Source organism: Strix aluco, chromosome 7 (assembly GCF_031877795.1).
Source record: "Strix aluco isolate bStrAlu1 chromosome 7, bStrAlu1.hap1, whole genome shotgun sequence".
Taxonomy (NCBI): domain Eukaryota; kingdom Metazoa; phylum Chordata; class Aves; order Strigiformes; family Strigidae; genus Strix; species Strix aluco.
Window position 1 is genome coordinate 3,667,990 of NC_133937.1, and position 20,367 is coordinate 3,688,356.

The 20,367-nt window shown below is 62.0% G+C and overlaps 3 protein-coding genes across 9 annotated transcripts in view; 1 reads left to right on the forward strand and 2 right to left on the reverse strand.

The window, feature by feature from the left end:
* The window catches only part of LOC141925739 (testican-2-like), a 46,810-nt gene extending 35,808 nt beyond the window's left edge, over nt 1-11,002 (forward strand). For 2 of the 6 annotated variants that reach the window (XM_074830217.1, XM_074830218.1), the window contains exons 10-18: nt 8,152-8,197; nt 8,491-8,605; nt 8,705-8,807; nt 8,902-9,010; nt 9,097-9,216; nt 9,309-9,527; nt 9,917-9,979; nt 10,120-10,257; nt 10,358-11,002. In XM_074830217.1, the coding sequence (XP_074686318.1) occupies nt 8,152-8,197; nt 8,491-8,605; nt 8,705-8,807; nt 8,902-9,010; nt 9,097-9,216; nt 9,309-9,527; nt 9,917-9,979; nt 10,120-10,257; nt 10,358-10,503 (1,059 nt within the window). In that variant the 3' untranslated portion in view covers nt 10,504-11,002. Of the gene's footprint in view, nt 1-1,818; nt 2,439-5,485; nt 5,719-8,151; nt 8,198-8,490; nt 8,606-8,704; nt 8,808-8,901; nt 9,011-9,096; nt 9,217-9,308; nt 9,528-9,916; nt 9,980-10,119; nt 10,258-10,357 lie in introns of those variants that run through there. The other 4 variants (XR_012623921.1, XM_074830221.1, XM_074830219.1 and 1 more) reach the window with 3 other exon arrangements.
* Nucleotides 11,003-11,926: 924 nt separating this feature from the next.
* Nucleotides 11,927-14,005, reverse strand: TYSND1 (trypsin like peroxisomal matrix peptidase 1). Of its 2 annotated transcripts, none has more exons than XM_074830210.1 (4): nt 12,954-14,005; nt 12,727-12,860; nt 12,454-12,639; nt 11,927-12,351 (listed from the first exon to the last, which is right to left on the reverse strand). In XM_074830210.1, exons 1-4 carry the CDS (start codon nt 13,982-13,984, stop codon nt 12,146-12,148), a joined length of 1,557 nt encoding a protein of 518 aa, XP_074686311.1. In that variant the 5' UTR covers nt 13,985-14,005; the 3' UTR covers nt 11,927-12,145. The 2 variants fall into 2 exon arrangements, with proteins under 2 accessions (XP_074686311.1, XP_074686310.1); XM_074830209.1 differs by having other exon boundaries at nt 11,927-12,373.
* Nucleotides 14,006-14,471: 466 nt separating this feature from the next.
* SAR1A (secretion associated Ras related GTPase 1A) lies at nt 14,472-20,113 on the reverse strand. The gene is made up of 7 exons (XM_074830211.1): nt 20,022-20,113; nt 19,501-19,576; nt 18,139-18,258; nt 17,556-17,621; nt 16,804-16,907; nt 16,235-16,366; nt 14,472-15,569 (listed from the first exon to the last, which is right to left on the reverse strand). The coding sequence occupies exons 2-7, from the start codon at nt 19,556-19,558 to the stop codon at nt 15,453-15,455; spliced, it is 597 nt and encodes a 198-aa protein (XP_074686312.1). The 5' UTR covers nt 19,559-19,576; nt 20,022-20,113; the 3' UTR covers nt 14,472-15,452.
* Nucleotides 20,114-20,367: the final 254 nt, after the last annotated feature.

Genomic DNA, 20,367 nt, shown 5'->3' on the forward strand with positions numbered 1-20,367 from the left:
AATTACTTTGGGCCCTGTGCAAAGTAAGCCCTTGTGCCGGGGTCTTAAGGGACAAGCGTCACCCCAAAGGCAGGGAGGGCTGCAGGGAGGTGCAGGTGAGCCAGAGGCTGATCTCTCAGGCAGGCACGCTGTGATTAAATGATCCGGCACAGAGAAACCCAGCTCGTTTGTGCTAACCCAGGTGCTTTTTGCAGAAGCAGCTTGACGGTCAACCGCAGGTGCTGCCACACAGGCAGGTCCGGGGAGGAGGAGGTGGTCCCTGGCAAGTGGGCTGCTGGCCGCAAGCACTCTGTAGCACGTCTGGCTGCAGCTGCAGCCGTTTCAAACCGAAGCAGGGGCTTAGCAGTCACTGAGAGCTGGCACGCATAAATACCCCTTCTCTTCAGAGATGCCGTTCTGACTGGCGGGTGTTGATGAGGAATTGCTGACTTCAGCCAGATCCTGAGCGGAGAGTTGTCCGGATGAGCCGGCAGGCTCTGGATTCATTACGGTGCCTGGCATCTGGTCTGTGGCCCACCTACCTCGGCCGTGCTCCCTTGGCTGAAGCCCTGCTTGCTCTGCCCTGAAGATAGGCAAGGAATTGCTTTCTCTAAGGCACTTTTCCTTTGTGGAGGAGTGGGGCAAAGCCAGGAATTGTCCTGAAAGAAACCTAGTCCTTGCAGAAAAAGGGGTATTTGCAAAGTAGAATACCCTTGGGAGAACCAACAAAAGAGCAGTCGTGCCCAAATCAGTGCCAGGGAGAGCCAAATGCCTTTTTGGAGGAGGTGAAGTGCAGCCTTTCAGATGCTAACTAGGTATTTGGGGTTTCGATCATTCGCTGTATGGAGGAATTGATGCACCATTGGCTCTAAGAGGACTTGTAATTAATGCATCAGCTTGGTTAGCGTTGGTGCCTTCTGTAATGGCAGGAAGGGGTGTGCGACTGTCTTGAGCCGATGCCAGCAGGGACAGATAGAAAATTCAATAGGAGACAGTTGGAAGGGACATTTCGGAGATCTCCGCGGTGGTGGGGAGGTGGCACTGCTCAGGCCCTCGGTGACTCACAGCACTCCCCTTAAGCAGAGTTTTGAAATTAGCATCTCTGCTGAAAAGCTCTTCCTAAGGCAGGACTGGTGTTTCCAGGTGAGCAATTTCCTGTTTCTTAAAGGAGCACTTTACACCTGGACACGAAGCTTTTTCAGCAGTATTGCTGAACTTCCCTGTAAGACATTCTGATGTCATTTTTTTTTTGGTCTGCTTCATAGATTGGATTAATCAGCAGAGACACGCCCTCTGGGTCCCAGAGTTGGCTTGCTTTCATTAATTTGCACTCAAGTCTTTGCCGAACAAAGAAGGATTTGTTGAACAAAGCAGGGTCAGTGCTGGGATGAAGAGCCTTGCGCCTCTAGCCTGCTAGTTTGAATTAGGACTGAGCTGTAACTGTTAAGTCCTACGTCCTGTGGCCTGGATTGATAAAAACGTCCTGGCCTCAATCCTTGCTCCTGCGGAGTCTGCGACCTCAAGAGCCACCCCAAGGTGGCTTCAGAGCGGTGAATGGCCTCCCCAAGCTCCCTAAATGAGACACAGTCAGAAAGCAAGGGAGGGAGGTTTGGACAACTGCTGCTGTAGATAGAGGTGTTCATTTCATACCCTGTTTGCTTTAAAGGCTAAGTGCCGTCTCTGGGGGGAAAAATAACGTAAAGAATAGTTTCGTTAAAGGTAAAACAAGTCTATGAGTAGAGGCTTTTTTCAGGGCCAGCTCTTGCGAGAGATGCGTGGACCAGCTGCAGGCTGCGTTTCTCCAGGAGCCCCTCAAGCGGATTTTCTCCTCTCTTTCAGCTCTTCGAGAACTTCTACTTCGGAGAGGTGCAGCTGGACTCGGTGCGTCTTTCCCAGAGGTTCTCCTCGGATGCCTCTGGCTACTACGCGACATCTGGGCAGCTGACCTTCTGAAGGGGGTCTGCTCTGCGCGCAGGGGCACGCGATTCCTCGGTGAAATGTTTTTATAGGATGCGAATTTTGGATGGGAAGCTGGGAACTCCAAGCAGGGATGCCTTGTGACTCCTCGAAAGCACGCTGCAGCCGGGAACCGTGGCATTTCCCTGCAGCTTTTCCTACACGCGTTGCCTGCCCTCCCTTTGGGGGGAACCAGGGTCCTTCGCCTCCTTTCCCCACTGGTAACCGAAATGTCGCAGAGTTGCCTGTTTGATGTCTGTTGCCTGTTTGTTTTCCAAGAAAACAACTAGAAAAACTGGTGCAGGTGGCTTTTGGGGCATCACCAGTGTTAAGTGCGGCTTTATTTCAAAAGAAGGAAGTTTATTCTTAAAATAAGTATTTGAAATCAAGAGAGCTCCCTGGAGCATGATTTAACGATATTGAGGTCAGGCGTTGCTTGGATCTCCAGCAGCGTGCCTGTGTGATGTAGGTCTCCAAATAAATTAATTCTCTTCAAAAGCAAAGTGTTTATCTCCTGTTGCATTGATAGTTTCTGTAATTAAACGTCCAGCACACAACTACGTTGATAAGAAAGCATTTATGGTAAGAGCTCTTTCCAGTGACCGTTCTGGAGCGTGTCAGAAAACATAAACGCCTTGTAGGTGGTTTCTCCATTAAAAGGAGCACAAAACTCTTTGATACCATTGTGAATCCTTCAGAGATCTGAAGACGGCTGGTTTTTCTTGTCAGTCTCCACGTTCGGTAAGAATAGCGACACGGGCTTTCAACTCGCCCGAGGATGAATGCTTTGAAAAATGGAAGATGCTGGTGTTTAGTTGTTTTGCAACAACCTGGCGGTGGCGGTGCCTGCTGCTGCTGCCCGTTCCTGGTTGCTGCCGTGTGACTGGAGTCGCGCTGTCATCGAGGCGGAGAGCGTGTTGGCTAGGGCCGGGGCTGCTCCAGCACCTCCCGCTTGTACCAGTGATGGGGTTTAAGAGGTTTTTCACCCTGTTTCCTCCCAAAGCGAGCTGGCTGCGTGGCCGTGCACAGACAGCAGTGGGAGGCAGTCAGGATTCGGGGCGGCATTCCTTTTTACCTCCAAACGCATTGCCGGTTGGGTTTCCGAAACCAAATTGCCCATCACTGCTCTCAAGCCTGCCTGACAGGAAATCAAATCATTTGTGGTTTTGCTGGTCGCCCTTTACCCCGGAGCCTGCGCTTGTGCCCCGTTTACAACCGTTGGGGTTTCTGTCTCTGCTTTTCCTCACAGCCGAGGAGGAGCGGAGGAGGCAGGGCCGCCTGCGAAACCGTTCGCTCGGCGAGCGGAGCACCGGCGCGCTCGCCGGCAGCCCGACGCGGGGAGGTGCTGAGAGCACTTCACACCGGTTGCTGTCATCTTCCCGCCAGCCTCAAGAGGTACTTGGCAAATCTCCTTCAGCTGCCCAAAGAACCGACCTGGGAGCTGCTCGCGCAGCCGCCCACTGCGGGAAGCGGGGACTTGCCTCGGAAGGCGCCTGCCTGCTGGGTTTTTAACCGCTCTCGGCGAGAAGCAGAGCGCTCCAGGACGTGGGGTGCTGTTTGCACTCGAGTTTTCCTTAGCAGGGCATTGGTGGCATTTCCTCCGTTGTCACCTAACGCTGGTGATTCTGAGCTCCCCTTGGCTGAGGCGGGCGCGTAGCGCAGCTGGCTTTGGGACTGAGCCTTCCCACCTCCCTAACGCCAGACTAACTTTGACCTTGCAAACAGCATCTCAGCATGGAGGCGAACGTGGCTTTTCTACAGAGAAGGGCCGCTCTGAGGATACTCCCCCACTTCCACGCTCGTGTAGACGTGTTTTAAAGACAATTATTTCTGTGACAGTTTGGAAGTTGGTTGAATTTCGGCGGTAAGCGGCTTATCCCGCCGCTCTAGCCTGGCACGGCTAGATTTGTTTCACACCTCCGTCCCCGGGCAGAATTAAGGGTTCTGGTCTGTCCCTCTCCTCTGTGGAGTCGCAGGTTAGGCTGTGATCCAGCAAACCGTTGTGCGTGTACTTAAATTTCCGCCTCGCTTGATCCCTTTGTGTAACACTAAGCACGCACGTGAGCCTGGTGGAGTGGCAGCTCCGCTTCGCCGTAGCGCTTTGGAAACGAGAGTGCTTGTTACAGAGACGAGAGGGGCAGAGTTGGGGGCTGTATGACTTTACACGAGGGAGCTACTCACGTAAATAAAACATACCTACTGCTTTTCGGGGGGTCAGGGCCAGAAGAAAATGTACTGTGATGGATTTACCAAAGGTTTGCCCTTTTCTATCGTTATTCATAAATACAATTAGAACAGTTCCATACTGAGCACGACAAAACTGTGTTTTGTGCATGGTCCTGCACCGACGAATTGAAATCCCGTTAAACCAGGCAGTGTTATGGGTTGGCAAGATACAACCTAAGACTTTTAGGACTTGCCTAAAACTTGTTAAAACTGAAATCTGCGGCTCTGCTTCTTCCCCCCACCAAGGCTGCGTTGGAGGGTGGCCGCCCCACCTGCAGATCCCGGTGTCCTCATCACTCAGAGGAAGAAGGAATTTGTTCTATGCCATTGTTTTGCTCGCTGGAGCCCGGGTCGGGAGGGCGGCTCATCGTTAAGCATGAAGTTGAAAATAACACCATTTTCTATAAGCACAGCACCTGGAAGCTGTACTTCCACCCCCAGCAGCCTCACTTGGGGTTGGCATCGCTGCTTCAGAGGTGGCGCGTGCTCCTGCCACGGGCTGTGGCTGCTCCTTTTCCCGTAAGGAAAGGCAGCGCTGTGTTTTCTCTCCATCCCGTGCTTCCTCGCTGCCAGAAGAAAAGCCACGTGTGTGACGGGAGCGACCCGGCCGCAGCTGCGAAGGAGCCCGGCGGAGCCAGTGGTCACCATCCTCCCTCGCCAGGCCCAAGCGGACAGAGATGGCGGGTTGGGAGATGTGGGACAGGGGTTTGGTGGGGATGGAGGGGGGGGGCGCGGCAGGACAGGGGGTGCGGGATGGGGCCAAGGCAGGGACCAGGGATGCAGGATGAGGGGTGCGGGATGGGGATAGGGGATGTGGGATGTGGGATGCAGGATGGGGACAGGGCAGGGACCAGGGATGCAGGATGAGGGGTGCAGGAGGGGAACAGGGGATGGGGGATGCAGGATGGGGACAGGGCAGGGGTGGGGAATGGGGCATGGGGACATGGTAGGGACCAGGGGTGGGGGGTGAGGGGTGCAGGACAGGGGTGTGGCGGGAGCAGGGGATGCGGGATGAGGGGTGGGGCCAGGACAGGGACGAGGGATGCAGGATGAGGGGTGCGGGATGGGGCCAGGGGATGTGGGATGCGGGATGGGGCCAGGGCAGGGACAGGGGTGCGGGATGCGGGATGGGGACAGGGCCGGGGCCGTGCGGTGCCGGCGGCTCCCCCGCCCCGGTGCCGGCGCGCAGGTGCGGCGGGCGCGGCGTTGGCCCCGCCCCGGCCCTCCCGCCGGTGCCGCCCGGTGCCGCCCCGCGGCCGCACTCGCCGCCGGCGCCTCCCCGTGCGCACCGCTCCGCACCGCACCGCGCCGCGCCGCGCCGCCCGCTCCCCCCGGCGCTGCGGCAGCATGCGGGGCTGCGGCGGGCGCCGCGCCCTCCTGGCCCTCCTGGCCCTGCTCCTCCCCGCCGCCGCCGCCGGCCCCGCCGCCGGCCCCGCCACCGGCCCCGGGCCCGCCGCGGCGGGGGAGAGCCCCGGCAATTTCATGGAGGACGAGCAATGGCTCTCCTCCATCTCCCAGTACGGCGGCAGGATCAAGCACTGGAACCGCTTCCGAGACGTGAGTGCGCGGCGGCAGCGGGGCGGGGGGCGGCGGCGGCGGCGGCGGCGGGGGGGGGGGCGGACGGGACGCACCGGGAGCCCCCTCCCCGCCCTCCCCGCCCCGCCGCTGCGGCTGCCGCAGCGCGACCCTCCCCCGGCCCCGGCCCCCCCCCCCCCCGGGCCGCCGGGGATGCTCGGCGCTGCCCGCCCGCATCCCGCTGCCACCCGCCGCGGCCGTGGGCGGCTGCCGGCCCCGGTACCCCGGGGATGCTCCCCGTCTTCGGCAGCGCCCGACGCCACCCTGCTCATCGCCAGGGCTGGCGTGGCTAATGCCGAGGCCACCGTGGCCAGGGCTCGACGCCAAAGCCAACCTCGGCGGGGACCTGGCGGTGCTGTCCCCGGCACCCTCTCCCCACGCACCGCAGCAGGGCCCAGGCAGAGGTACAGGCAGGCCCTGCCTGCCCTTTGCGGGCAGCGGGGAGGGCAGCGCCGTGGCCTCAGCCCCTCGCTGACAGCTCAGCGCGGGTCGGGGCAGCGCAGGGGCTTCCCCCGGACCCCCGAGCCCTGCGGGTGCCGGGGCCGGCCCTGGCTCGGCGGGGCGGGGGTCCCTGGGGCGGGGGGGGGGGGGGAGCGAGGATGCAGCCGCTGCCGGCGCGGTGGCAGGTGACCTGGCGCATTCGGCTCAGGATCCCGTAACCCCTCGCTTTTACGCAGCCCTTAATAACGGCCCCAGCGGCGTTTAGTTCCAGCTCTTTAGGGGGGCAGTCGGGGATTTTTCCTGGGCTCAATTTCCACCTCTTGCCCCCACGTTACCCCCCAGCTCCTGCGCTCCAGGGTGGGGGCCCGGCGCTGCAGCCCCATCTGGGGGGGGGGTTTGGGGTGTCCTGCGGCAGCCGAGCGGGGAGGGGGCACACCCCAAGCCGCCCCCCCCCCCGGGTCTTTGTTCGGCTGTGCACTCAGGTTCACCTTGGCAGCGGGGATGCGCTGCCGGGAGATGTGCCCCGCTGCGGGGCAGGGCGGGGGCACCGCCCCCCCAAATAAACCCGTTAGGGGGACAGAGCACGGGCAAGGGTGCAAGGGACGGGGTAAACACCTCCCCGGAGAACCCCACCAGCAACGTACCCGCCTGGCCAGCGCCCAGCGCCGGGCACCTGGGACCTCGGCCGGCTGCGGATGCTCATGGGGAGCACGTGTGGCTGTGCCCCCGCCACGCTGGGCATCCCTGGGGGGGCTGTGGCCGAGAGCCTCCCACCCCTGGGTGCTAGCAGCACCCCACTAGCAACACGCGTGGGGCCCGCCCGGTTGTGCCAGGGCTGCCGGGCCAGGGGGGCTGCGGCCCTGCCGGCGGTTAACGTGGATTAATAAGCAAATCCTGTGGATTTGTGGGTTTTTCGGCTGAGCAGCTCCGGTGGGGGGAGCGCGACCCGCCGTGCGGCGGGGAGGAGGCCGGTGGCTGTGCCGAAAGACGCGCCGCAGGGAGCTGCCGGGCGCCGCAGTGTTACTAATCACGGCACGGGAAAGCAGGCGATCGATTGCGGTGCAAACGCCGCCGCGCCGGAGCGAGAGACAACCCCCCCCGGAGCTGCCTCCCGCGCCTCTGCTTCGAGCTGCCACCCAAAACCCTGCCCGCCCTCGCCGGGGCGCAGGGATGCTCCCGCCTTACCACGAAACCCACCCCAGAGTGCCCTGCGGGGCGAGCGATGCTGCCTGCCAGCAGGGTTTGAGTCCCCGCTGCTCCCCCCCACCCCCAGGATGCTTTCGGGGTCCTGGGGGAGCAGCTCTGCCTCCCCAGGCAGCGACGTCCATCAGCCCACTCCTGGGTTCGCTATTGAAAAAACGGGGTGACAGCACGAGGACTGTCACCCCACGGGGATCCCAGAGGGGCTTCGCTGGGCTCCCGGGACCTTCCTCCACCCGATGCGTCTCCCATCGCTGTTTTCTGCCTTTCCCAGCTGGCCAAGGGGTGATGGGAGAAGGTTTTATCTCCAGGATTAAAGGTCTAGAGCCAGAGACTGGGGAACATATTGGTGGTGGGTGCCGGTGACATCTGGGGCTGGCGACGAGAGCTTTGGGCACCTCGGAAGGTTGGGGTGCCCAACTGGCATTGGGAGCGGGGGCTCTGGGCTGCCCCGGAGCTGACGGTGGGCGCTCTCGCTCTCTCTTTCTCTCTCTTTTTTCGGTGTCGGCCGGGCCATCTCACCGCCGCGCTGCCAGGAGGTGGAGGTGAGCGTCGAGGGGCTGCCGGTGCCGCCTTGCCCTGGCGGCAGCCCACTTTTTGGGGGGGGAAAGGCTGCTCCCCACCCCTGCTGTGGGGAGTGCTGGGGGGGTGTGTGTGCGATGCACGTGTGTGCAGGGGGAGCCTCGCTGGGCCGGTGGCCCCGAGCAGGGTGGTGGCATGCCTGGCCCAGCGTCACCCCTCCCGGTGCTCACCCAGGCTCTCCCCTCCTTGCAGGATGACTACATCAAGAGCTGGGAGGACAACCAGCCCGGAGATGAAGGTACCGCTGGGACGGAGCTGGGATGGGGCACGGGGGGCTCGGTGCCAGCATAAGGGGGGGACACACTTTCTGCCCGCACGCCCCCCCCCCCCGGGCTTGTCCCTTCCGGCTGGGAGCGGCGGTGGGGCCGGTGCGTGCCGGGAAGCGGCAGCTGGTGCCGAGGCGGCCGCCCAGCTGCAGCCTGAATGGTGCTTTGTGCCGGGCCGGCTGGTGGCCAGCGCTGCCGGGGCTCCCCCGGGGGGTCCCCACCTGCCCCCCGCGCCTGCCCCGGCCCCTCTCTGCCCCCCCCTCAGCCCTGGACACCACCAAGGACCCCTGCCAGAAGGTGAAGTGCAGCCGGCACAAGGTGTGTGTGGCGCAGGGCTACCAGCGCGCCATGTGCATTAGCCGCAAGAAGCTGGAGCACAGGTAGGAGGGCGACGGGGCTGGGGTCAAGCTGTTGGGGGGGTGGGGGGGAGAGGGATGAGGGGGGCTGAGCCAGGGGCTCAGTACCATCCCCCTGCGCAGGATCAAGCCGCTGGGCACCAAGGGGCATGGGGGCTGCAAGCCCTGCCACGCCGCCCCGCTCGCCGCCGTCTGCGGCTCCGATGGCCACACCTACAGCTCGGCGGTAAGGACAGTGGCACCTCACCGCGGGGAGGGGGACACTGGCTGCGTGTGTGTGTGTCCCCCGTCCTTGCCAACGTCCCGCTGCCACCCTGCAGTGCAAGCTGGAGCAGCAGGCGTGCCTGGCCAGCAAGCAGCTGACGGTGCGGTGCGAGGGGCAGTGCCCCTGCCCGACCCCGCACGGCCCCACTGGTGACAGCAAGCAAGGTGAGCGGGATAGGGGGGGCAGCAGGGGCTGTCCCCAAGCCCTGCCTAGCCTGATGCCACGTCCCCGTGGACACCCTGTCCCCCAGAGCCATGCACCGGGCAGGACCTGGCCGACCTGGGCGACCGCCTGCGCGACTGGTTCCAGCTCCTGCGGGAGAATGCCAAGCAGAACGGCTCCGGTGGGCTCCCCGCCAGCCCCGCCACCGGTACGTGTCCCCCCACCCCATGCGGGGAGGGGACGTGGGGTGCTGGCCCCCGGCGAGGGCTGTGCAGCCACAGGCCGCATCCTGCCCTGCAGCACTGGAGAGGAGCGTGGTGGCCAGCTGCAAGGAGGCGGTGGGGTGGATGTTCGCCCGGCTGGACACGAGCGGGGATCTCTTCCTGGAGGCGGCCGAGCTGGCCGCCATCAACCTGGACAAGTACGAGGTGTGCATCCGCGCCTTCTTCAACTCCTGCGACACCTCCAAGGATGGCCGCGTCTCCGCTCCTGAGTGGTGCTTCTGCTTCTGGAGGGAAAGTGCGTCGTGCCGGGGCGGGGGGGTGGCAGTGGTGTGGGGACGGGGGGGCTGCACACCGCAGGGTTGGCGGGATGCATGCTGTGGGGTGGGGGTGATGTGTGCCGTGGGGTCACGGGGGATCCAGGCTGTGGGGTTGGGGTTGGGGTGTTTGCCACGGGAGGATGCACACCGTGGGGTTGGGGTGTGGGGGATGCGTTGTGGGATTGGGGGGGGACACGCACGCTGTGGGCCTGTGGGGTGGGGGGGCTGCACAGCATGGGGGAATGGGGGGGGTGTGGGGGTGTGCATGCCGTGGGGTCAGAGGAGGCACACTGGGGGGGGGGGGGGGCTGCTTGCCATGGGGGGGGCTGCACGCCCACCCTAAGAGTGGCGTGTGGGGGTGCTGCAGAGCCGCCCTGCCTCAGGGAGCTGGAGAAGATTCAGATCCAAGAAGCAGCCAAAAAAAAGCCGGGTGAGTGAGGGGTCCCAGGGTCCCCGTCCCCCCCTGGCAGAGCCCCTGCACAGTCGGGCTGAGGATGAGGAGCTCTGCGGGGGGGGCTCTCGCACTGCACGTGTTTGGGGGGGGTGGGGGGGGTCATGGCTTCCCCGCAGGCACCTTCATCCCCAGCTGCGACGAGGACGGGTACTACCGGCGGGCACAGTGTGAGCCGGGCGGCGGGGAGTGCTGGTGTGTGGACCAGCACGGCGCTGAGCTGACGGGCACCCGTGGCCGCGGCCGCCCCGACTGCGGTGAGCACCGGAGGGGGAGCCCCCCCCGCCCCGATCCAGGAAGAGGAGGGGGCTGCAACCCCAAGACCCGGCCGTGAACCTCTGCCCCTCACCCCTGCAGAGGAGGCGGCGGGGTTTTCAGGCGACTTCGGGAGCAGCGTGGGCTGGGAGGACGAGGAGGAGAAGGAGCCGGAGGAGGCAGGCGAGGAAGGCGAGGAAGAGGAGGGTGAAGCGGGCGAGGGCGACGACGGCGGCTACATCTGGTAGAGGAGCAGGAGAGCCCGGTGGGCGGCACAGCCGGGCAGCAGCCCCCCAGCCGGGGGGGGCCCCATGACCCCCCCCCATGCTGCTGGTGTGGCATGGGGTGGGTGCATTCCCCCCCCCAGCGCCCCCCCCCCCCCCCCCCCAGCGCCCTGTGGGATGGGGCAGGGGGGTGCTCGCCTGGGGAGGGGGCGAGCGGGGGCGGGGGGGCTGCGCTTGTGCGAATTTGAGCTTTTTTTTTTTTTTTTTTTTTTTTTTTTTTGGGGTAGAGCCTTGTAGGCCTAGTGTGCTGCTGCGTGGTCTTCAACCGGGCAAACGGCGCTAATAAAAGTGGGAAAAAAGGAAAAAAAATACAAAAAAACACCCCATAGATAAACTGTGCCCCCCCCGCCCACATCCCCTCTCTCCCTGCCCCCCTCCCCGGTCCCGTGCTGTGCTTGTGCAGCCGCCCCGGCCCCTGGCATTGTGTAGCGGCTGTGAAATAAATACCCCGTGCTGTGTCAAACACTCGCCAGCCCGTTCCTCCCCCCCCCCCCCCCCGCCCCCCCAACACCCTCATGCCCCACCTGCACCCACTAGCCCTGCACAGGGTGCTGGGGGGAGCAGGGATGCTGCCAGTGCCCCCGGGTTTGGTCCCCCACACTCAGCTGACATGGGGCTGGAGCTGACACATTTCCCCCCGCCCCCCCCCCCGTGTCCCCGCTGCTGCCATAGGTCCCAGCTCCAAACACACCCCCACCCCATATCAGCCCCCAACTCCAGGACCCCAAACCTAGACTAACCCCCACACTGCCCGCCCCCCCCCCCCCCCCCCCCCCCCAGGACCCTGAGTATAGCAGGACACAGACCTGACACACAACCTGCCCCCACCCTCCATCCCCAAGCAGGGGACCCCAACCCTTACCCCCCCACCCCCTAAGCAGGACTCTCCCCTCAACCCTACCCCTGACCCAGCCCATCCCTTACAGGACCCCCCCCCCCATTCCAATCCCCACCCCAGCCAGTCCCGTATCAGGCACAGCCCCCCCCGCCCCTGGTCCTGCCCTTCCCAGGGACCCTGACCCCAACCCAAACCTGCCACCCCCACCCCCAACTGTCCAAAGACCTTGACATCAATCCTGCTCCCCTGCACCCTCCAAACCCCCGCTGCCTGGACACCCCCCCACCCCCCATGACCCAGGGCATCCCTACTGCCCCCCCAGCCCTCGATAAGGACCCCGGTCCCAAAACACCTCCCCAGTCAGTGTGCAGGTGCCTCCCCAGTGTGGGGTCACCCCCAAACAGGCTTTCAGACACCCCCTCCTCCCTGGGGGGGGGGGACACACACGCAGACTGGCCTCACCACCCATGCAGGTGGGGAAGAGGCCCACCCCCCTGCCACCCCCCCTGCCACCCTCTCCGGCCGCTTGGCACCACAGGACGCCACAGCCTCAACTCACAGCATTTATGGCTCCAGGGAGAAAACAAAATAAACCGCAAACCCCCCGAGTTTGGGGGCACCAGCAGGCTGGCAAAGGCACCGTGATGCTCCCCACCCCGTCTCCACCGTCAGCCCCGCAAGGTCCAGGCGCTCGGCCCCAACACCTCTGGGGCCAAAGAGGGGACATGGCAGCTCTGTTCCTGGCCCAAGACCCCCCCGGGGGTGGGCTCAGAGCTTGCTGGGGGGTCCTGGCTGGAGCCGCCATGCTGCCCGCACCCCTTCGCCCGCCCGGTTGAGGGCGGCAAAGGCAGCGGGGTCGCCAGTGTGGCGGTAGCACGCAACAGGGGGCTGCAGGACAGTGATGGGGATGCAGAAGTTGAGGTGGGGGTAGGTGGCCCCTGCGTCGGTGTCCCGGGTGTTGCTGGCCACGATCCCTGGCAGGGAGAAGAGTGATGCCTGCCTCACTGGGTCTGGCTGGGGGACACCCATGGGACACCCCCGCCCTCCCTAGCCCGTGGGAGACCCCCCCAGCTTACCCAGGAGGTGTCCGCTGTGGGAGGAGACGAGGGGGCCACCGCTGGAGCCCCCGTGGACGGCACAGGTGGTCTGCAGCATGATGGCGTGTCCGGCCACTGCCACCACGGCCGAGAGGACTCCTGCTGTCACCGAGGGGCCGCACGCCCGCCCCAGCGCCCCGAAGCCCACCACGCTCACCTCCTCTCCTGGGGTGGGGGGAGAGGCGAGAGGTGGGTGCAAGGGGGTGACTCTCCCCACGCCAGCACCCCCCATGTCCCCCCATGGCTGCTTACCTGGGAGGAAGGTGTCTGCAGGGCGTGGGGGGATGAAGCCCGGCACGCTCTCCTCCAGCTCCACCACCGCCACGTCGAAGGGGGACGACTCCTCGGTGGCAAACACCACACGTCCCCCAAGGACGGTGGCAGCCCTAAGGACACGGCACATGAGATATCACAGCGTGGGGTGGGGGGGACAGACAAGTTTTCGGGACAAGGTTTGGGGGACGCAGAGCCGCACTCACCGGCCGGGGCTGGGCGTCAGCGTCACATGGAGCGGGGCCCTCGCCTCCACCACGTGCCGGCAGGTGAGGAGCAGGCGGGGGGCCAGCAGCACCCCCGAGCCCCACGCCGCCCCGCACTCCACCAGCGCCACCCAGCCCAGGGGGTCCTGCCCAGCTCCTGCCTGCACCGTGACCCCCTGCACCAGCGGCACCGGCGGCACCACCACCCCGGCATCGCCCAGGACGCCGGCACTGCTGCCCAGGATGGCGTCGAGGGAGCAGAGCAGGGTGAGCCCGACCCACTCGGCGCCCTTCCAGCAGAAGGAGGCAGCGATGACGGCCACCAAGAGCGGCCCAGAGGGCGAGGGCAGGAAGGCGCCGCCGCCCTCGGTGCCGGGCAGGCAGCGCGCATCGGTGAGGACGAGGGCGTTCTCCTCCCCGGCCAGGTTGCTCACCACCCCCCTGCTCAGGGTGTTGAGGAAGAGGTCAGGGCAGAGAGCGCCAAAGGGGGAGCCGCAGGCCAGCAGCCCCTCGCCCTTCCGCAGGCGGCCGGCGCTCGCCCGGCCCGTCCAGCCGCCCCCGGGGGTGTCAAGGCCGGGCACCCGCAGCCAGGCGAACCAGTGCAGGGCCCGCGGGTCGACCCCCGCCGCCTCCCCGCCAAACCGCCACTGCTCCGCCGGGCCGAAGGCCAGCGCCAGCGCCTGCTGGAAGGTTCCGCAGGGCACCAGGGCCAGGAGCCGGGCCTCGTGCCGCCGCAGGCTGTTGCCGGTCGGGCTCTGCGGCGGTGCCGGGACGTCGAGGCTGGTGGCCGGGGGCTGAAGGACGAGGATGCTGAGGCGGGGCTGGAGGGCATCGAGCGGCAGAGCACGGGGCTGCGCCCAGGCGGCGGGGCCGGCCCGCAGGAACGGGGTGAAGACGGCGCCTCGGCACAGCACCAGGCCGGGGCCGCGGCTCAGCACCACCCCGCTGCAGCTCCAGGGGCCGGCGGCCGGCTCGGGGCTGTCGGGCGGGCCGCAGACGCTGACCACGCAGCAGGCCCGCTCCTCTGCCATGGCGGCGGCCGCCGGGCCGGGCCGGGCCACAGTAGCCCCGCCCCCGCGCCGCTCCCCCCCCCGCCCATTGGCTGCGGCGGGGCCTTGCGCTCTCCCCATTGGCGGCGGCGCGGCGCGCAACGTGGCGGTGCCGCCCCCCTCCTCCCCTCAGCGCGGCCGGCGGGCACCGCAGCGCCCGCCCGCGGACGGCGCCGGGGCCGGGCCTCACCCGCGGCCTCACGGGGCCGTTCGGGCTGGAAAAGACCTTTGAGATCCTGGAGCGCGACCCGGACCCCGCGGGGCTCCATCCCAGAGCGGCACCGGAGATGCCGGCGGCGGTGCCGGGGCGAGGGCGAAGGCGGTTTCTCGGCTGGGCCGAGCGTGTAATGGAGGCGAGCGGCCGCCGCTGCCAGGGCAGGAGGAGGCTGCCCCGGGAAAAGGCTCGAGTCCTCGCCGCTGGCGTTTCAGCTTCCCCCCGCAGCCGGGTCGGACGGAGGATCGCCAGCCCTTCAGAGGAGAAAGACACGTCTTTATTTAACCGAAAATGAGTGCTAGACAGTAATGAAACCTCAGACAAAAAAAAATAATCCGTCGAGTATAAAAGAAATTGGTTTAGTCTACATTAACAACCTCATGGTACGCAAACGTCAAACACTTCCACGCTACAACCACCAAAACAGCTCCGCGGTTCTCACTGCGACGGCGCGAGCGAGAGGATTCGACGCCCTCGACCGGGGCCTGGCCCGGCGGCGGGGGAACCCGTCTCATCGGGAGCAAGCGCCGGCCACCACCTCCCAACACCGAAACCGGGTGCGCTCGCCGGGCGCTCCTCTCAAGACTGAAAAAAACAAAAAAAATCCCCCTCAACTGAAGCAGCTCGGATTGCACACCTCGGGCCCCAGGGCACCCTCTTCGTGACACAGCACAGCCACCCTACAGCTCAGTTAAGCCCAAATGCTATGTTTATTGAGGACTTCTAATATCGTGATACCTTGGTTCAGTAATTTGTGAAATATCTAAATATTGTTAAATATATTTTTAAAAAACCCTAACCAGACTCTGGACTAAACAAGATGAACGTTAAACTAAAAAGTTAGAAGGGACGCTGTTTACATTAACACTTTCTTTAAAAAATATAATTGCTTTTTTTCTTTTTTCTTTAAGTCAATTAACCACAGTGGTGAGACGTGCGCTCTTTTTCAGCTGTTACAGTGCAGCGTGCAGAGTTTTACTTCCCAGGTCACACCAGCCCCGCTGTAACCGAACTGAAAGGGACAACTTGCACCCGCGTGCGGAACGGTGCCATCTCCCCGTCACGTGGAAAAGAGTTGTGTCACCACTGTGCGCTAGGGCAGCCGAAAACCAGGAGTCTCTTGGTCAACACCGGAACGCGGTTGGAAAGCCTTCCGTGTTCTAATAGAAAAGTCCATAGGAAGCTGTGAACAGGATCAGTCCAGAGGAGTAAAACTCTTTTATGTCCGTCCAAGTATCAGTCAATGTACTGCGATAGCCAGCGGAAGCCTTCGCCGTAGCCTTGCCTCTTCAGGACGCTGCACATGAACACCTCCATGGGGCGCGCGTTCAGGTCCTTCAGTGGCACGTTTCCCTGGGAAAACCCAAAGGCAGGTCAGCTCTGCGGCCCCGCCGCCCTCAGGGAAGCGGCAAACCGAGGCACCAACGTCTACGGGTAAACCCTTCCCGGCCCAGGGAGCTTCCTCTCCCGGCTGCGCAGAGGCACCTGCCCACGGGACGTTCAGAGCCAGCAGCGCGGAAGAAGGGGCGTCGGAAACACCGAAGCAAAGCATTTTTGAGGCGCAGCCTGAGGTAGCTGCGACGCTTGGCAGGGCCATACAAGAAACAGTTGTCGCCGCCTGGAGAAGCCAGCACCAAGAGCAGCCTTGCAGTGTTTTACTACCGTCACTCAGCATTTCCGATCAGTTCTAACTGTACTAGTTTTAAACACTGAAAAAATGATTAGATGGGTAACTTGACAGAAATGCAGAGTGACGAAACCGGAAGAGCCAGACAACGTGTTAGAACACCAGCTGGACACCTAATCCCCCCATTGTTGCAGAGGTACCATGTTTTGCAAAGTTGTGGCAGTTTCAAAACTTGCCCGAGGGTGGTGGTGTTATTAAAAATTCACCTCGGTCAATATTGTGGACAAATTCACAGGAACAGCTCAATTAGTTTCTGGACGGCGCCCCATTCTGCAATAAACCCAAGCCCTCCCTCGCTTGCGGACGACCCAAGATGCGGGTGCCTCCCTACCTTTCCTGTGGTCTGTCCGTAGAGCCCAAAGATCTCCCGCAGTTTCTCCTCACTGATGGCCTCTGGTCTGTCAATTTTGTTACCCAAGATAAGGATTGGCACGTTGGATATTGTTTCATCTGTCATTAGCGCCTGCGTGCAAGACGGAAGAAGAGTTAAGCAGAGGCAGAACAAACACCCAGCGTTCGAAGAAAAACATTTTGCTCGAGCTCCGTGACCAACAAGGGCTATTTTTTGGTGCTGCAGGATTTCTGCGGAAGAGGAGTCTCTCCAGAAAGGCTTCTCAGAAGAAGCTCCTATCTAAGCGCACGGGCCATTTCAAAACTTCTTCGGCTCTGGGATGACTGTACTTATAAACCCACACTGATCTGGGCCCTGCATAAAGTAACGCGCACGTTCTTATAAGCACACGCTTTGGACACCGCATCGCTGGCGTAAAAGATGCATCGGAAGTGCAAATCCAAAGCACGAGACTCTCAAAATGCGCTGTCCACAAGTTCCAGCCCCCCAAAAGAATATTTATAATTTAGCTCTTCAGAGGTGTTAGGGAAGGAAGAAAATAAGTTTACATTAAGCTCAACTTTGGATTCCATAAGACGCGAGTGATCTGCGCAGTCCACCAGGAAGACGATCCCGTTGATGGCCGGCAGATAGTTCTTCCAGACCCGGCGAGCTGGAATGCAGAAGCGACAAACACCGCCCCGTGAAAACGCTACCCGAAGCAAGGGGAGAACTACACCCAAAGAAGAGCCATCCTCTTCGTTACGATTTCCTCAAGGCAACAGAAGACCTTCTTCTGGTGAAGGGACCGGCCGAGGTTGCAAGGCAGTTTGGAGAGCCCGTTACACTCTCTCTGCTTTCATAAGTAAGCCTCGGCAACTAAGGCTGCCTTTTGAGCCAGGGTGTCTTTCTTCCAATATTTTTGCATATTAAAAAAAGAAAAAGGCAGAAAAACTTTGCTTAGAACTTCCAGAAGGTCTAAAAATAAAAATTCAGCAATTATTCAAAAGAATAAGCCTACGACATTCAAGTCTTCCACAGCTAAAAATATTTCAGGCAGCAGAGCATGAACTGGCAGCATTTTTTTCCAAACTGCCAGAATTAAGCACAAGTATTGAACCACTGGCATGCCTAGAGCCAGGAGGTTATTTCCACATATAGCTCCATAAATAATTTCAGGCAACAAATAATTAGATACTGCTAATTGCTATCGCTTTTCTACCACTTTTTGGTAGATTTTTCTTAAGGTGGCTGGAGAACATCGTGGAAATCGGAAGGCTGACCTCATTCAGTGCCTCCCACTCAGCAACTTCACCCTTACCTTGCTCATGTCCACCCAGATCAAAAGTCGTAAAGGTCATTCCAGCAATCGTCAGCTCCTCTGATGCTGGAAAGTAAAAATACAGGGAATAAAGAAGCTGTCACAGCCAGAATTTCCTGGGGACTCATGTTAACATCACACACGCTTCTCATGTAAGAGATCCTGTAGGATTCAGGACTTCCCTGAATTGCCTGTAGAATTCAGCCACTGAAATGGAGTCATTTCACAAAATAATTTCTCCTACCTCCCTGCTTAAGCATGTGCTTATTGATCTGCAATTGTCGTACTTTACTGTATTTTTCGTTAGGAACCCACTCCCTCCCCAAGCGAGGCACGTGATTATTAACTGAACCACGCCATTTCTCAGGCTCTCCATTTTACATTTAAGAGAAAAACGCCAATCCACTTTCGCTCGGGCAACCAACACGCAGCTGCAACCTCGGGTGCAGTTTTAAGACTCTTAAAAAGTCCATCGCCCCAGTGCAGCGCTATCACCGAGGCATCTTTTGAGACTGCAACTCCAAAACTGAAGAGGAAAAACCACCTCAGGAGGCAGGCGGGGCTCAGTCGCTGGCAGACTTACTGGGATGTAGTGTCGGGACATGCTGACCCAGCCTGTCGTCTTTCAGCATGTGTAGCAGAGTGGTTTTGCCTGCGTTATCCAAGCCCAGGAACACGAGTTTTCCAGACTTCTTGTACAAACCTGGAAAGAAAAACAAACAAGGAAGAAAAACTCCAGCAGGCTTATCTCGGCATACGAGCAGAAATGCTACGACGCTCGCTGCTGTTTATATACGCTGTCCCAGAGCTATACGGCCACCCGGGCTTCTACGGTACTTCCCGCCCCAACACAGAACAGCAGGGGAAAAAAAAGCACAGCTTGAACTGGTTTTTACCACAGCGATGCAATGTAACGTCTACAACAACAGACATTTTCTAAGCTCGTATTTCTATGAGTAATGTATTCTCTTCTCGGATACATCCTAGCAGAAGGATGTGCAGTGAAGTATCACTTATGTGCAATGGGTTATGGATCAATCTGTCGCCCCAAAGGGAATAAACTTATAAAAGACAGCAGCAAGTTGTTGAAGAAAAAGTGGAAAGCATGAAACAACACATCAGTTTTTTCAGAGAAACTGATTTTTTTCCACTTTCCGGTACACATCTGCCACAGGCAAGTTCCCTTAGGTTTCCAACAGGACTTTTTCTCATCCCTCCCTACCCCTCACGGGACAGAGAGAGCCCCGTTCTCCAACAAGGATCTCTGCTGAAAGTCACGGCTCTGGCAGGAGCTTTGCCATCGTCCACACCCCAGGAGAGGGCCGGCTGCTCGCGCTGCGGTCAAGCGGCCAGCCCACCTACACGGGTCGCCCTGGACTGGGGCAACGTTTTGGCCAGCACCACCGCAAAGAACCTTCACCCCAGATCGTGCTGTGGGCCTCAGCCAGCGGCCAGCAGCTCCCCCAGGCACACCACAGTGGGCAGCCTGGGGTGGGAAGGGACAATTTAAGGAGGAGTAAGGCAGCCAGCTGCAGCGGTGAGAAATAAGGGCGAGCTCTGACGGAGCTGGTGAGCTCGGGTGCCAGGAGGAGGAGGAGGATGGGGTTCCCTGGCTGCCTGGGGCAGGGCGTTGGGCGCAACAGGCCCTTTGGCATCAGCCCAGCTGCTCTCACTCTTCTAAACAGCAAGAGAAAGACCGAGTGGGAGCCAACCGCCTCCAACGTATTCTCAAAGCTTTTCCTCTGAGCGTGAAAAAGACCTTTATCGATTTGCAGCTTTCTCACCAGACTCTATCCCAGCCAGAGCCACCGCACGCCCCAAGAGAGACGTGCTTTAATCGCTAACTTTTACGTGATCTTGGCAACTGGCACAAGCCAAACAGACCTAAGGGCAGCTGCCGCAGCCCGGGCCGAGCTGCTGAAGCACCAACGTAAGGCGGCATTACCGAGAAACTGCAGCACGCTGCTGAAGCCGTTGTAGAGCCATTCGAAAATGAAAGACATCGCTGAAGATTAAATCACCTGCCGGGACAAAACCAAAACCAGCGTCACAAGAGTCAGCGCCTGCTGGCAGCCGGCTGGTTGCCCCCCGCCACCGCGGGCTGCCGCCGCTCAGAAACAGGTCCCGCTCCCCTCCCGGCCGGCACACCGGAGAGGTGACTAATTCCCCCCGGGCGAGCTTCCCGAGCGGGCGGCAGCGGAGGCGCCGGCCGCCGGACCCCCACACACACCCTTCGCCTCCAACCCCGGCTCCGGGCGGGGGGCGGTGAGGGGGAGCCCGGGAGGAGGCGGCCCCAGCGGCGGCCTCAAGGGCGGGCGGCGCGGCCTAGCCCCCGCCCCGCCCCCCCCCCACCCCTGCCTGCGTGTCACCCCCCGCCGCCGCCCCGCGCCCGGCCCGGCCCGGCCCGGCCCGACCGCCCCGCTCGCTGCCCTCCCCGGGGCCCGGCCGCCCCCCGCCGCCGCTCACCCCCGGCTGCCCCCGGGCCGCCGCGCCACCGACTCCCCTCCTCGGCAGCCGCCAGCTCCCCGCCGGAAACACGTCACCCCGCGCGCCCCGCCCACTTCCGGCCCGGCGCCATCGCCGCGCTGGCTCCCCACGTCGGCCGTGCGTCTGACGTCACGCCAGCGCGCGGCCGCGCCCGGGCGCCGCGGGTTCGAGACCGCCCCCAGGCGGGGCCGCCCCGCAGGACATGGGTTCGAGGCCACCACCCCGCTCTGAAAGTCTGCTGGTTCGAGGCCGGCCCCGGGCGAGTCTGCCCGCCCCAAGTCAAAAGGAGGGATACGATACTGCCTTACCCGATGAATTCTCCCCC

Coding starts and splice junctions, on each gene's coding strand:
- TYSND1 (XM_074830209.1), bottom strand. CDS start 13,984: ATGGCAGAGGAGCGGGCCTGCTGCGTGGTCAGCGTCTGCGGCCCGCCC. Junction 12,861..12,953: donor CTGACGCCCAGCCCCGGCCG/GTGAGTGCGGCT, acceptor CCGTGTCCTTAG/GGCTGCCACCGTCCTTGGGG. Junction 12,640..12,726: donor TGCAGACACCTTCCTCCCAG/GTAAGCAGCCAT, acceptor CCCCCACCCCAG/GAGAGGAGGTGAGCGTGGTG.
- SAR1A (XM_074830211.1), bottom strand. CDS start 19,558: ATGTCTTTCATTTTCGAATGGCTCTACAACGGCTTCAGCAGCGTGCTG. Junction 18,259..19,500: donor CAGCGTGCTGCAGTTTCTCG/GTAATGCCGCCT, acceptor TTTTCTTTCCAG/GTTTGTACAAGAAGTCTGGA. Junction 16,367..16,803: donor AATCCAAAGTTGAGCTTAAT/GTAAACTTATTT, acceptor TCTTGCACGCAG/GCGCTAATGACAGATGAAAC.